This window comes from Electrona antarctica (genome assembly GCF_951216825.1).
Source record: "Electrona antarctica genome assembly, contig: scaffold_330, whole genome shotgun sequence".
In the NCBI taxonomy this organism is placed as follows: domain Eukaryota; kingdom Metazoa; phylum Chordata; class Actinopteri; order Myctophiformes; family Myctophidae; genus Electrona; species Electrona antarctica.
In genome coordinates, this window is record NW_027637352.1 from 77501 (window position 1) to 94490 (window position 16990).

General features: G+C 43.8%; 1 protein-coding gene across 1 annotated transcript in view; it reads right to left on the bottom strand.

Moving 5' to 3' along the window:
* LOC306918980 (AP-3 complex subunit beta-1-like) overlaps positions 1 to 16990 on the bottom strand; it is a gene marked incomplete at its 3' end in the record, with an annotated part of 146027 nt that overhangs the window by 74522 nt on the left and 54515 nt on the right. The window contains exons 7-8 of the mRNA XM_079531816.1: positions 3599 to 3781; positions 323 to 475 (exon numbers count right to left, since the gene is read on the bottom strand). Of these exons, the coding sequence (XP_079387942.1) occupies positions 323 to 475; positions 3599 to 3781 (336 nt within the window). The remainder of the gene's footprint in view (positions 1 to 322; positions 476 to 3598; positions 3782 to 16990) is intronic.

The window sequence follows — 16990 nt, forward strand, 5'->3', positions numbered from 1 at the left end:
GTGTCTCTGTACCAGAGGTGTGATGTCTCTGTACCAGAGGTGTGGTGTCTCTGTACCAGAGGTGTGATGTCTCTGTACCAGAGGTGTGATGTCTCTGTACCAGAGGTGTGATGTCTCTGTACCAGAGGTGTGGTGTCTCTGTACCAGAGGTGTGATGTCTCTGTACCAGAGGTGTGGTGTCTCTGTACCAGAGGTGTGATGTCTCTGTACCAGAGGTGTGGTGTCTCTGTACCAGAGGTGTGGTGTCTCTGTACCAGAGGTGAGGTGTCTCTGTACCAGAGGTGTGGTGTCTCTGTACCAGAGGTGTGATGTCTCTACTCACAGCAGTGTTCCTGCTCTGTAACAGAGGTTTGGTGTTTCTCAGCAGCAGGCGGTGGTCGGGGTCCATCACGTACGGCTTTGATGATGATGTCACTTCCTGTTTGTCATCGTCTGACTCGTAGAACGCCTTGTCGTTGTCCTCGAATGTAGCGCCCTGAAACGTGCACGCACGTGCACACACACACACACACACACACACACACACACACACACACACACACACACATTTATCTCTCTTAATCCAGAGTGATTTACAGTAAGCAAGAACAACACATGGTGATACATCACATACATAGAAAGATAACAATAGAACAACACATGGTGATACATCACATACATAGAAATAGAACAATAGAACAACACATGGTGATACATCACATACATAGAAATAGAACAATAGAACAACACATGGTGATACATCACATACATAGAAATAGAACAATAGAACAACACATGGTTATACATCACATACATAGAGATAGAACAATAGAACAACACATGGTGATACATCACATACATAGAAAGATAACAATAGAACAACACATGGTGATACATCACATACATAGAAATAGAACAATATAACAACACATGGTGATACATCACATACATAGAAATAGAACAATAGAACAACACATGGTGATACATCACATGCATAGAAATAGAACAATAGAACAACACATGGTTATACATCACATACATAGAGATAGAACAATAGAACAACACATGGTGATACATCACATACATAGAGATATAACAATAGAACAACACATGGTGATACATCACATACATAGAAAGATAACAATAGAACAACACATGGTGATACATCACATACATAGAGATAGAACAATAGAACACCACATGGTGATGCATCACATACATAGAGATAGAACAATAGAACAACACATGGTGATACATCACATACATAGAAATAGAACAATATAACAACACATGGTGATACATCACATACATATAGATAGAACAATAGAACAACACATGGTGATACATCACATACATAGAGATAGAACAATAGAACAACACATGGTGATACATCACATACATAGAAAGATAACAATAGAACAACACATGGTGATACATCACATACATAGAGATAGAACAATAGAACACCACATGGTGATACATCACATACATATAAATAGAACAATAGAACACATGGTGATACATCACATACATATAGATAGAACAATAGAACACCACATGGTGATACATCACATACATAGAGATAGAACAATAGAACAACACATGGTGATACATCACATACATAGAGATAGAACAATAGAACAACACATGGTGATACATCACATACATAGAGATAGAACAATAGAACAACACATGGTGATGCATCACATACATAGAGATATAACAATAGAACAACACATGGTGATACATCACATACATATAGATAGAACAATAGAACAACACATGGTGATACATCACATACATAGAAATAGAACAATAGAACAACACATGGTGATACATCACATACATATAAATAGAACAATAGAACACATGGTGATACATCATACATAGAAATAGAACAATAGAACAACACATGGTGATACATCACATACATAGAAATAGAACAATAGAACAACACATGGTGATACATCACATACATATAAATAGAACAACACATGGTGATACATCACATACATAGAAATAGAACAATAGAACAACACATGGTGATACATCACATACATAGAAATAGAACAATAGAACAACACATGGTTATACATCACATACATAGAGATAGAACAATAGAACAACACATGGTGATACATCACATACATAGAAAGATAACAATAGAACAACACATGGTGATACATCACATACATAGAAATAGAACAATATAACAACACATGGTGATACATCACATACATAGAAATAGAACAATAGAACAACACATGGTGATACATCACATACATAGAAATAGAACAATAGAACAACACATGGTTATACATCACATACATAGAGATAGAACAATAGAACAACACATGGTGATACATCACATACATAGAGATATAACAATAGAACAACACATGGTGATACATCACATACATAGAAAGATAACAATAGAACAACACATGGTGATACATCACATACATAGAGATAGAACAATAGAACACCACATGGTGATACATCACATACATAGAGATAGAACAATAGAACAACACATGGTGATACATCACATACATATAAATAGAACAATAGAACAACACATGGTGATACATCACATACATATAGATAGAACAATAGAACAACACATGGTGATACATCACATACATAGAGATAGAACAATAGAACAACACATGGTGATACATCACATACATAGAAAGATAACAATAGAACAACACATGGTGATACATCACATACATAGAGATAGAACAATAGAACACCACATGGTGATACATCACATACATATAAATAGAACAATAGAACACATGGTGATACATCACATACATAGAGATAGAACAATAGAACACCACATGGTGATACATCACATACATAGAGATAGAACAATAGAACAACACATGGTGATACATCACATACATAGAGATAGAACAATAGAACAACACATGGTGATACATCACATACATAGAGATAGAACAATAGAACAACACATGGTGATGCATCACATACATAGAGATATAACAATAGAACAACACATGGTGATACATCACATACATATAGATAGAACAATAGAACAACACATGGTGATACATCACATACATAGAAATAGAACAATAGAACAACACATGGTGATGCATTACATACATATAAATAGAACAATAGAACAACGCATGGTGATACATCACATACATAGAAATAGAACAATAGAACAACATATGGTGATACATCACATACATAGAAATAGAACAATAGAACAACACATGGTGATACATCACATACATATAAATAGAACAATAGAACACATGGTGATACATCATACATAGAAATATAACAATAGAACAACACATGGTGATACATCACATACATAGAAATAGAACAATAGAACAACACATGGTGATACATCACATACATAGAAATAGAACAACACATGGTGATACATCACATACATAGAAATAGAACAATAGAACAACACATGGTGATACATCACATACATAGAAATAGAACAATAGAACAACACATGGTGATAAATCGCATACATAGAAATAGAACAATAGAACAGCACATGGTGAAACATCACATAAATAGAAATAGTGTGTGTGTGTGTGTGTGTGTGTGTGTGTGTGTGTACCTCGGTCCAGGGGCTACTGAACTGCGTCCTAGCGTAGCGTGTTAGCATGCTGATGATGACCACCTGGCCCCACTCCTCCACGTCCACCAACAGGTTGACTAGCTTACGGTAGTTCTTGTGGATCAGGTCGATGCGCTCTGGACACACCTCCTCGAATGACATCACCACGCTGCCCGCCACCAGCTGGACAGACAGTCAGGCAGAGAGACAGACAGATATAGAGATAGGAAGAGAGACAGACGCATAATTACTACATAATCACCCCTTTTTCCATGATGTTTTGCATACATTGATTGATTGATTAATTGATTGAACATTTCAGTCGTTCTTGGGAAATTAAGCCCTCGCTAAACCCCACCCCAAAAAGTGATTGTCCAATCAATGACATTCCAAATAGTTTAGCAACGGTTGCTACGCAGGTCAAGCTTTCGCCACCTCCTAGCTGTCAGTGTTATTTTGCATGGCTGTGTTGTTGAACACACACACACAGCTTAACGTCATGGCTGTGTTGTTGAACACACACACACACACACACACACACACACACACACACACACACACACACACACACACACACACACACACACACACACACACACACACACACACACACACACACACACACACACACACACACACACAGCTTAACGTCATGGCTGTGTTGTTGAACACACACACACAGCTTAACGTCATGGCTGTGTTGTTGAACACACACACACAGCTTAACGTCATGGCTGTGTTGTTGAAAACACACACAGCTTAACGTCATGGCTGTGTTGTTGAACACACACACAGCTCAACGTCATCGCTGTGTTGTTGAACACACACACACAGCTTAACGTCATGGCTGTGTTGTTGAACACACACACAGCTTAACGTCATGGCTGTGTTGTTGAACACACACACACAGCTTAACGTCATGGCTGTGTTGTTGAACACACACACACAGCTTAACGTCATGGCTGTGTTGTTGAACACACACACAGCTTAACGTCATGGCTGTGTTGTTGAACACACACACACAGCTTAACGTCATGGCTGTGTTGTTGAACACACACACACAGCTTAACGTCATGGCTGTGTTGTTGAACACACACACACAGCTTAACGTCATGGCTGTGTTGTGTTTTAACGTCATGGCTGTGTTGTTGAACACACACACAGCTTAACGTCATGGCTGTGTTGTTGAACACACACACAGCTTAACGTCATGGCTGTGTTGTTGTTTAACACACACACAGCTTAACGTCATGGCTGTGTTGTTGAACACACACACAGCTTAACGTCATGGCTGTGTTGTTGAACACACACACAGCTTAACGTCATGGCTGTGTTGTTGAACACACACAGCTTAACGTCATGGCTGTGTTGTTGAACACACACACAGCTTAACGTCATTTGAACACACACACAGCTTAACGTCATGGCTGTGTTGTTGAACACACACACACACATCTTAACGTCATGGCTGTGTTGTTGAACACACACAGCTTAACGTCATGGCTGTGTTGTTGAATACACACACAGCTTAACGTCATGGCTGTGTTGTTGAACACACACACAGCTTAACGTCATGGCTGTGTTGTTGAACACACACACACAGCTTAACGTCATGGCTGTGTTGTTGAACAAACACACAGCTTAACGTCATGGCTGTGTTGTTGAACACACACACAGCTTAACGTCATGGCTGTGTTGTTGAACACACACAAAGCTTAACGTCATGGCTGTGTTGTTGAACACACACACAGCTTAACGTCACAGCAGGCAGGCAGACAGACAGGTGTGTGTGTGTGTGTGTGTGTGTTCCCCTTATAGCCTGCGTGCGTGTGTGTGTGTGCGTGTGTGTTTTGCGTGTGTGCGTCATGTTGTAGACCATGAGCATTCTTCTCCACCAACTTCCCCCATTAGACACAGCCTTGAAGGTAAAAACACACAATGTGGCACACACACACACACACACACACACACACACACACACACACACACACACACACACACACACACACACACACACACACACACACACACACACACACACACACACACACACACACACACACACACACACACACACACACACACACACACACACACACACACACACACACACACTACAGGGTAAACTACATGGGCCATCAACAAGGCTGACAGCCAGCCTATTATCTGGGCTGTGTTGACACGTCCGTAATGGAAATATCACACTAAGCAAATGGTTCCTCTAACGCCTTGAGACCCATATTCTAAAAAAAAAAGGCTTCTAAATCCTAAAACCTTTCTGAAAAACCCTCTGTTTCAAACCTTTATCACGTCAAGGACCCCCAAAGATTATCTGCATTTGGCCACCGACCCCCACCTGAGAAAATGTAGTTCCAGGGAACTCAAATCTTTGCATCGCTCAGAAAGAATATAATATATTCAAAGATTTGCGCTACATTTTCACGTTTTTTCAAGAAAGAAAAAAAAAGCAGATATACAAGCTCGTAGTGCGGCACTCGGTGCCGCGCCACGAGCTTGTATATCTGCTTTCAGATCTGTTTTTTCAACAGCTAAAGCATAACATAATGCTTAAAACACCTAAAGGGTCTTCCCCGTCCTGAATGGGTTAATAACAATACATTTCCTATAAAATCACGGATGGGGGGGGGGGGGAGAGGGGCAGAGGCCCCAGAGCGTTTCCTTGCATCTTTTTTACCATGAATTCTAATTAGCCCGTTGAGACCTGGAACACACCTGGGTCGCCTCCTCAGCCTTGAACCACGTTTAACCCTTATTTGAGAACTTTAGCTGTTGAAAAAACAGCAGATCTGCTTTTTTTTTTGTTTTGTGTGTGCAAATCTTTTAATATAATTTTGCTTTCACAGCAAACGTTTTTAACTCAAATTTGCTTCTGGGGGCGAGGGGGAGGGGGTCCCTGGAACAACATATTTTCAGATGGGGGTCCCTGGAACAACATATTTTCAGATGGGGGGGTCCCTGGAACAACATATTTTCAGATGGGGGGGTCCCTGGAACAACATATTTTCAGATGGGGGGGTCCCTGGAACAACATATTTTCAGATGGGCGTCCCTGGAACAACATATTTTCAGATGGGGGGGTCCCTGGAACAACATATTTTCAGATGGGGGGGTCCCTGGAACAACATATTTTCAGATGGGGGGTCCATGGAACAACATATTTTCAGATGGGGGGGTCCATGGAACAACATATTTTCAGATGGTGGTCCCTGGAACAACATATTTTCAGATGGGGGGGGTCCCTAGAACAACATATTTTCAGATTGGGGGGGTCCCTAGAACAACATATTTTCAGATGGGGGGGGTCCCTGGAACCACATATTTTCAGATGGGGGGGTCCCTAGAACAACATATTTTCAGATTGGGGGGGTCCCTAGAACAACATATTTTCAGATGGGGGGGTCCCTGGAACCACATATTTTCAGATGGGGGGGTCCCTAGAACAACATATTTTCAGATTGGGGGGGTCCCTAGAACAACATATTTTCAGATGGGGGGGTCCCTGGAACCACATATTTTCAGATGGGGGGGTCCATAGAACAACATATTTTCAGATTGGGGGGGTCCCTAGAACAACATATTTTCAGATGGGGGGGTCCCTGGAACCACATATTTTCAGATGGGGGGTCCCTAGAACAACATATTTTCAGATGGGGGGGGTCCCTGGAACAACATATTTTCAGACGGGGGTCCCTGGAACAACATATTTTCAGATGGGGGGGGGGGGGTCCCTAGAACAACATATTTTCAGATGGGGGGGTCCCTGGAACAACATATTTTCAGATGTGGGGGTCCCTAGAACAACATATTTTCAGATGGGGGGGTCCCTAGAACAACATATTTTCAGATGGGGGGGGTCCCTAGAACAACATATTTTTAGATGGGGGGGGTCCCTGGAACAACATATTTTCAGATGGGGGGGTCCCTGGAACAACATATTTTCAGATGGGGGGGGTCCCTGGAACAACATATTTTCAGATGGGGGGGTCCCTGGAACCACATATTTTCAGATGGGGGGGGGGGGGGGGGTCCCTAGAACAACATATTTTCAGATGGGGGGGGTCCCTAGAACAACATATTTTTAGATGGGGGGGGTCCCTGGAACAACATATTTTCAGATGTGGGGGTCCCTGGAACAACATATTTTCAGATGGGGGGGGTCCCTGGAACAACATATTTTCAGATGGGGGGGGGTCCCTGGAACAACATATTTTCAGATGGGGGGGTCCCTGGAACCACATATTTTCAGATGGTGGGGTCGGCGGCCGATTACAGATAATTCTGGGGGTCCTTGACATGAAATAGTTTCAGAACCACAGATTATAGAAACGAGGTTTTTTATCATAAAACTGTCAGGATTTTAGACGTTTCTACGTTCTGTAGAATCTGCTCTCGGGTCCCGACGGGTTAGAGCGGTTTCCTGTGGTGGCGGAGGGGGGGAGGGGGGGGTGGGGGGAGGGGTGGGGGGAGGGGGCAGAGTGCTGGCTCATCACGCACCGAGCGAGCGCCCGGCACGCTTTGATTGATGGCCCGTGGTGGGGGGAAGGGGGAGGAGCCTATCCTCGCTGGTACGGCCAAAAAACCTTGGATCTCCACATTTATTTAGTTTGTATTCATTTTACTTATTTTTTTCTAAATTTTTTATGCTCAACGATTTTGTATTTGTAACCTTTTTTCACACCCGGTGCCAACGCCCTCCTAAGCTGTAACCTACTCTACTGTTCCTCTGCCGACCTGGGGAGAGCTCTGAACTGAGGAGAGAGAGACCTGGGGAGAGCTCTGAACTGAGGAGAGAGAGACCTGGGGAGAGCTCTGAACTGAGGAGAGAGAGACCTGGGGAGAGCTCTGAACTGAGGAGAGAGAGACCTGGGGAGAGCTCTGAACTGAGGAGAGAGAGACCTGGGGAGAGCTCTGAACTGAGGAGAGAGAGACCTGGGGAGAGCTCTGAACTAAGGAGAGAGAGACCTGGGGAGAGCTCTGAACTGAGGAGAGAGAGACCTGGGGAGAGCTCTGAACTGAGGAGAGAGACCTGGGGAGAGCTCTGAACTGAGGAGAGAGAGACCTGGGGAGAGCTCTGAACTGAGGAGAGAGACCTGTGGAGAGCTCTGTGTGTGTCTCTCTCTCTATCTCCGTATCTCTATCTGTGTCTCTCTCCCCCTCCCTCTCTTTAATTAATGGGCGTGTCACCTGGCTCCTAATCATACCCCCCCCCCCCCCCTCCTTCTCATTTCAGTTTTGCGGTCGGTGCAGAGAGAGAGAGAGAGAGAGAGAGAGAGAGAGAGAGAGAGAGAGAGAGACACACAGGGAGAGAGGGAGGGTGCGGCGGGCATGGACCATTTATCTTGTAATGGGGGGTAATAGATTCGTCTCCTCTTTGAACACCATCCAGGTGATTTTTCAAAAATAGCAGACCTACAAGCTATACCACCGAGTGGCGCGCTACGAGCTTAGGCTACGTAGGCTACGCTATCGCTGTAGCACGTAGGCTACGCTATCGCTGTAGCACGTAGGCTACGCTATCGCTGTAGCACGTAGGCTACGCTATCGCTGTAGCACGTAGGCTACGCTATCGCTGTAGCACGTAGGCTACGCTATCGCTGTAGCACGTAGGCTACGCTATCGCTGTAGCACGTAGGCTACGCTATCGCTGTAGCACGTAGGCTACGCTATCGCTGTAGCACGTAGGCTACGCTATCGCTGTAGCACGTAGGCTACGCTATCGCTGTAGCACGTAGGCTACGCTATCGCTGTAGCACGTAGGCTACGCTATCGCTGTAGCACGTAGGCTATGCTATCGCAAACATAGCGGATTTATCCCCCAAAAAGCATGTTTTAGCGGCGCCCCCTATGGTTGAAAATGTAATTGCTTTGGGCACTCCGTTGATTAAACCACCCTCGACATGTGAATGAAATTTGAGGTGTATTGGATATTCTGTTGGTGGATTGTGTCATTTTCGTGTAAAAACAGGCCGATGTGAAAAGGGTTGGTTATGTTCCTCAGCCTAGAAGGAAAGGGTTGGATATGTTCCTCAGGCTAGTAGAGAAGGGTTGGATATGTTCCTCAGCCTAGTAGGAAAGGGTTGGATATGTTCCTCAGCCTAGTAGGAAAGGGTTGGATATGTTCCTCAGGCTAGTAGAGAAGGGTTGGATATGTTCCTCAGCCTAGTAGGAAAGGGTTGGATATGTTCCTCAGCCTAGAAGGAAAGGGTTGGATATGTTCCTCAGCCTAGTAGGAAAGGGTTGGATATGTTCCTCAGCCTAGTAGGAAAGGGTTGGATATGTTCCTCAGCCTAGAAGGAAAGGGTTGGATATGTTCCTCAGCCTAGTAGGAAAGGGTTGGATATGTTCCTCAGCCTAGTAGGAAAGGGTTGGATATGTTCCTCAGCCTAGAAGGAAAGGGTTGGATATGTTCCTCAGCCTAGTAGGAAAGGGTTGGATATGTTCCTCAGCCTAGAAGGAAAGGGTTGGATATGTTCCTCAGGCTAGTAGAGAAGGGTTGGATATGTTCCTCAGCCTAGTAGGAAAGGGTTGGATATGTTCCTCAGCCTAGAAGGAAAGGGTTGGATATGTTCCTCAGCCTAGTAGGAAAGGGTTGGATATGTTCCTCAGGCTAGTAGGAAAGGGTTGGATATGTTCCTCAGCCTAGTAGGAAAGGGTTGGATATGTTCCTCAGGCTAGTAGGAAAGGGTTGGATATGTTCCTCAGGCTAGTAGGAAAGGGTTGGATATGTTCCTCAGCCTAGTAGGAAAGGGTTGGATATGTTCCTCAGGCTAGTAGGAAAGGGTTGGATATGTTCCTCAGCCTAGAAGGAAAGGGTTGGTTATGTTCCTCAGCCTAGTAGGAAAGGGTTGGATATGTTCCTCAGGCTAGTAGGAAAGGGTTGGATATGTTCCTCAGCCTAGTAGGAAAGGGTTGGATATGTTCCTCAGCCTAGTAGGAAAGGGTTGGATATGTTCCTCAGGCTAGTAGAGAAGGGTTGGATATGTTCCTCAGCCTAGTAGGAAAGGGTTGGATATGTTCCTCAGGCTAGTACTAAAGGGTTGGATATGTTCCTCAGCCTAGTAGGAAAGGGTTGGATATGTTCCTCAGGCTAGTAGAGAAGGGTTGGATATGTTCCTCAGCCTAGTAGGAAAGGGTTGGATATGTTCCTCAGGCTAGTACTAAAGGGTTGGATATGTTCCTCAGGCTAGTACTAAAGGGTTGGATATGTTCCTCAGGCTAGAAGGAAAGGGTTGGATATGTTCCTCAGGCTAGTAGGAAAGGGTTGGATATGTTCCTCAGCCTAGTAGGAAAGGGTTGGATATGTTCCTCAGGCTAGTAGGAAAGGGTTGGATATGTTCCTCAGGCTAGAAGGAAAGGGTTGGATATGTTCCTCAGGCTAGAAGGAAAGGGTTGGATATGTTCCTCAGCCTAGTAGGAAAGGGTTGGATATGTTCCTCAGGCTAGTAGGAAAGGGTTGGATATGTTCCTCAGCCTAGTAGGAAAGGGTTGGATATGTTCCTCAGCCTAGTAGAGAAGTCTGTGAAATATTTTGTGTAGATTAGCTGGGAACGGACGGACGGACGGACGGACAAACACACGGAGTGTAAAACATACTCTCTCCCCAACGATTTCTTCACCGGGACGCAAGAAAAATTATCAGTGCGAGCTGACAAGTCTCTCTCTCTCTCTGACCGTGTCCCATCGTCCTCACCGTCCTCACCGTGCCCCCCCCCCCACAGTGTTAGCTCCAGTGAAAGCGGAGTCATTTGTCTTCGTTACCATCGGGGATGTGGGGGGGGGGGGGTAGCCCTCCCCCCTCCCCCCCCGGGCCCTGCGTGCATAATGAGAGCATTACACGCTGTGAATACATAAAGAATATATATACCAAACCAACGTGACATTATGTCCTCCTGTACTCTACAGACACGCTTGGCATTTCAAAACGCTTTGTTTTGTGACCTCTCTGGAATTAGCGGCGTGCGCCTCACGCCTCGCCTCACACCTCGCCTCACGCCGCGCCTCACGCTAAAGCTTGGCAGCGTTACGGTACGCATGTGTGCGTGTGTGCGTGCGTGTGTGCGTGTGTGTGTGCGTGCGTGCGTGCCTGCGTGTGTGCGTGTGTGCCTGCGTGTGTGCGTGCGTGTGTGCGTGCGTGTGTGCGTGCGTGCGTGCCTGCGTGTGTGCGTGCGTGTGTGCGTGCGTGTGTGCGTGTGTGCGTGCCTGCGTGTGTGCGTGTGTGCGTGCGTGTGTGCGTGTGTGCGTGCGTGTGTGTGTGCGTGTGTGAGACTGATTTGTTTTTAACCCATTTAGACCTGAGGATCTACAAATGTCTTCTAAATCCTGACAGTTTTCTGAAAGACCCTCATGTTTCTCCTCGTTCTCAAACATTTTCATGTCAAGGACCCCCAAAAATTATCTGTAATTGGCCGCCGACCCCCCCCCCCCCCCCCCCCCCCCCCCCATCTGAAAATATGTGGGGACCCGCCCCCCAGAAGCAAAGATTTGAGTTAAAAACGTTCTGAAAGAATATATATTCAAAGATTTGCGCCACATTTTCAAGATTTTTCAAAAAAAAGCAGACCTACAAGCTCGTAGCGCGGCACTCGGTGCCGCGCTACGAGCTTGTAGATCTGCTATTTTTCAACAGCTAAAGTATAACAGAATGCTTTGAAACACCAAAAGGGGTTTCCGCCCTGAACGGGTTAAAAGAGAATCCTGATGATTTGGTGGAAAACCTTCCATATTCAGACATGTTACTTAAAGGGTCACTTCACCCCTTTGCAAACAAACAAAACATTATGTTAACACCCCACAAACGCCAGGGGGTATTTGGAACCATTAAAATCAGGGCGCCCAGCGATTTGCAGCTTCAGGGCCTATTTCAAGGTGGCACCGTGCCATCTTAGAAGGAGCTAGAAGTAGCTAGATGTAGCTAGATGTAGCCAAAACACCCCCGAGGCCATCGACAACAACGGGAGCTATGATTACTTCTAACGCGACTAGCGACGGGTCCGCGGTGGGCCGTCCGTTCAGAAACACAATCTTTGGTTAGAATTGGACGGAATGATTTAGATCAAGAGTTAATCACGTTTTAAGATGTTCGATCCCATCCACTAAAACGGAGGGGGGACCTTTTGGATGACGTTGAATGTTGCTGGATCAGCACTACCAGCCGGTAGACTGATCAGCGCTACCAGCCGGTAGACTGATCAGCGCTACCAGCCGTACCGGCAGACTGATCAGCGCTACCAGCCGGTAGACTGATCAGCGCTACCAGCCGGTAGACTGATCAGCGCTACCAGCCGGTAGACTGATCAGCGCTACCAGCCGGTAGACTGCGGTGCGTAAACATTTTGATGCTAACTTAATAATCTCTTGAGCCCCAATCCCCCGCCGGCGGGGGCAGAGGCTGTCCACATCATGAACAGCTCTCAGAGGCTGTCCACATCATGAACAGCTCTCAGAGGCTGTCCACATCATGAACAGCTCTCAGAGGCTGTCCACATCATGAACAGCTCTCAGAGGCTGTCCACATCATGAACAGCTCTCAGAGGCTGTCCACATCATGAACAGCTCTCAGAGGCTGTCCACATCATGGACAGCTCTCAGAGGCTGTCCACATCATGGACAGCTCTCAGAGGCTGTCCACATCATGAACAGCTCTCAGAGGCTGTCCACATCATGAACAGCTCTCAGAGGCTGTCCACATCATGGACAGCTCTCAGAGGCTGTCCACATCATGGACAGCTCTCAGAGGCTGTCCACATCATGGACAGCTCTCAGAGGCTGTCCACATCATGAATAGCTCTCAGAGGCTGTCCACATCATGAACAGCTCTCAGCGGGTAAGTGGGGCTGGTCAAGGTCTTAGGTTCCAACTCCGATATTTTAGATTTTCCCTCCTGGACCCCCCTGGGGTTTAAGACCCCCGGGTTTAAGACCCCCCTGGGGTTTATTTTTAAATACATGTTTTACTCAGTGTGCCGTTTTAAATACATGTTTTACTCAGTGTGCTGTTTTAAATACATGTTTTACTCAGTGTGCTGTTTTAAATACATGTTTTACTCAGTGTGCTGTTTCAAATACATGTTTTACTCAGTGTGCTGTTTTAAATACATGTTTTACTCAGTGTGCCGTTTTAAATACATGTTTTACTCAGTGTGCCGTTTTAAATACATGTTTTACTCAGTGTGCTGTTTTAAATACATGTTTTACTCAGTGTGCTGTTTTAAATACATGTTTTACTCAGTGTGCCGTTTTAAAATTTACCTTTTATTTATTTTTTAAGTCTCTGTGACACATCTAGGAAGCTTTGTCATTGGTCAGGGAAAAAACCCGTCACAATGACTAACCAATCAGGAAGCACTCAGATCAGCCAACGCAGGGAAGCTGGAAGTACCCTCACTAAAAACGCCGGGACAACGCTCCACACGTCCCAAACTCTTCTCCCTTCTGGGCCCAAAACTGTGGAATGCACTCCCCGTTGCAATCAGAACTGCAGCATCACTCCCGATCTTCCGCCGTAGTCTGAAAACCCACCTTTTCAGACTCCATCATGGCCCATAGCACTTACCCTACCCCCTTAGCACTTTTTAGACTTAGATAGCATTTGAAACAGACTTATAGCATGTCATGTAGACAGCATAATAATTGCATTGTATGTAGTCATAGCACTTCATAGTATATATGTACAGCATAGTATAGTATATATGTATAGTGTCATTATATAGATATGTTCTAGTTACGTTCTTAGCTTACGCATGTTTCTTGATAAATGCTTTTTATATATGTGATGTATTCCCATGCTTTTTGTTCTTGCTTAATGTAAATCGCTCTGGATTAAGAGCGTCTGATAAATGCCTAAATTGTAAATTGTAAATTGTTGAAGCAGAAAGGCAAATCGACCAATGACCAAAAAAAAGGTCATTAAAATGTTGACATATGTGACCAAATTTGACTGAGAGATGCCATCACACAAATTCCAGCTTTTCACCAGAAAATGAGTTAATAGCACAGGCACTCTTCACATACTAGAGCACATCTGAAATAAGTCTCAGAGCTGAAATTGACATGTAAATATGAAACAAATGCTTAAACATGTAGCTAGGTGTAATGTTAGTCCACAGAAGTGAACCTTTCAAGCCTGTTTTCTCAACTCGCTGTTTCTCTGCAAGACATTACTCTATAAGCCATATCTGAACAACCAATATTTCAATATGATGTGAAAAAACTAAAATTCAAAAAAATCCAATGGCAGTCCCACAGTCACACATATTATTGCTTAAATCAGCTTTAAGTTAAGTCCCACAGTCACACATATTATTGCTTAAAGCAGCTTTAAGTTAAGTCCCACAGTCCCACATATTATTGCTTAAATCAGCTTTAAGTTAAGTCCCACAGTCACACATATTATTGCTTAAAGCAGCTTTAAGTTAAGTCCCACAGTCCCACATATTATTGCTTAAATCAGCTTTAAGTTAAGTCCCACAGTCACACATATTATTGCTTAAATCAGCTTTAAGTTAAGTCCCACAGTCCCACATATTATTGCTTAAAGCAGCTTTAAGTTAAGTCCCACAGTCCCACATATTATTGCTTAAATCAGCTTTAAGTTAAGTCCCACAGTCACACATATTATTGCTTAAATCAGCTTTAAGTTAAGTCCCACAGTCCCACATATTATTGCTTAAAGCAGCTTTAAGTTAAGTCCCACAGTCACACATATTATTGCTTAAATCAGCTTTAAGTTAAGTCCCACAGTCCCACATATTATTGCTTAAAGCAGCTTTAAGTTAAGTCCCACAGTCCCACATATTATTGCTTAAATCAGCTTTAAGTTAAGTCCCACAGTCACACATATTATTGCTTAAAGCAGCTTTAAGTTAAGTCCCACAGTCACACATATTATTGCTTAAATCAGCTTTAAGTTAAGTCCCACAGTCACACATATTATTGCTTAAAGGAGCTTTAAGTTAAAGGGTAAGACCACTTTTTTAGAGGTTTTCTTACCTTATTATGGGCAAACTAGTCCATTCCATGAGTTATTTCGCTCCGTTGTGTTGTTTATTAGAAATTTGAGAAATAAAAAAAGTCGCTCATTGACTTCCATTGCAACAGGGAAACAGCTCTCAAAGTCAGTCTTTTAGCACATTAACCAACGCAACAAAAGCTGATTCTGACAGTTTATGACACCAGGAAAACTCATACGGTTTTATTTTTAATAAGAAATGTCAACTTCGTCTTGTTTTGACTAATTTGTGTAGAAAGAAGATCCGGTAGGTATGCCTACACCGACCGAATCACTGCTGTGAAAAACGATCTGATTGGACCAAAACTGTACACCACTTCCTTATTGGAAATGACGGGGATGTAAACACATGGATTTGATCTCGTCCGCTTGTCACTAAAAACATACACAATGGACGTGTTTGAGGGAGACACTTTAGAAGACACTTAAGAAGAAGTGTGTAAAGTGTCTGTGTCTGGGACTGCTCATATGCGAGGCTGCAGCTGGATGCATCTCAAACAGCGTGGAGACTTCTGTTTACAAACGAAACCTCGCAAGACGACCCGCGAGAGTTGGGAACGCCGTAGCACTGCTTCAGTCTATCTCCGACTAAAATAGTAACTTTATAAATCTATCTTAAAAGACGAAAATAAAACCGTATGAGTTTTCCTGGTGTCATAAACTGTCAGAATCAGCTTTTGTTGCGTTGGTTCATGTGCTAAAAGACTGACTTTGAGAGCTGTTTCCCTGTTACAATGGAAGTCAATGAGCGACTTTTTTTTATTTCTCAAATTTCTAATAAACAACACAACGGAGCGAAATAACTCATGGAATGGACTAGTTTGCCCACAATAAGGTAAGAAAACAACCCAAACCTCTAAAAAAGTGGTCTTACCCTTTAAGTCTCACAGTCGCACATATTATTGCTTAAAGCAGCTTTAAGTTAAGTCCCACAGTCACACATATTATTGCTTATTAATGCTTAAAGCAGCTTTAAGTTAAGTCCCACAGTCACACATATTATTGCTTAAAGCAGCTTTAAGTTAAGTCCCACAGTCACACATATTATTGCTTAAAGCAGCTTTAAGTTAAGTGCAATATGGTTTTGTGTAATAACAGGAAGCGTTCTAGCGTTTGACTGGGGCGCCATCCAGTGGCCGGAATATTACATTACAGGACAACAAATAAATCCAATTGTAAAATGTCAGAAAGGACAGCAGATCAACACGCTACAAGCTTGTAGATCTGCTATTTCCATTGCCAGCCGTTCGGTGAGTTACATAGGGCTTGTAGATCTGCTATTTTCATTGCCCACTATGCGGTGAGTTACATAGGGCTTGTAGATCTGCTATTTCCATCGCCCACTATGCGGTGAGTTACATAGGG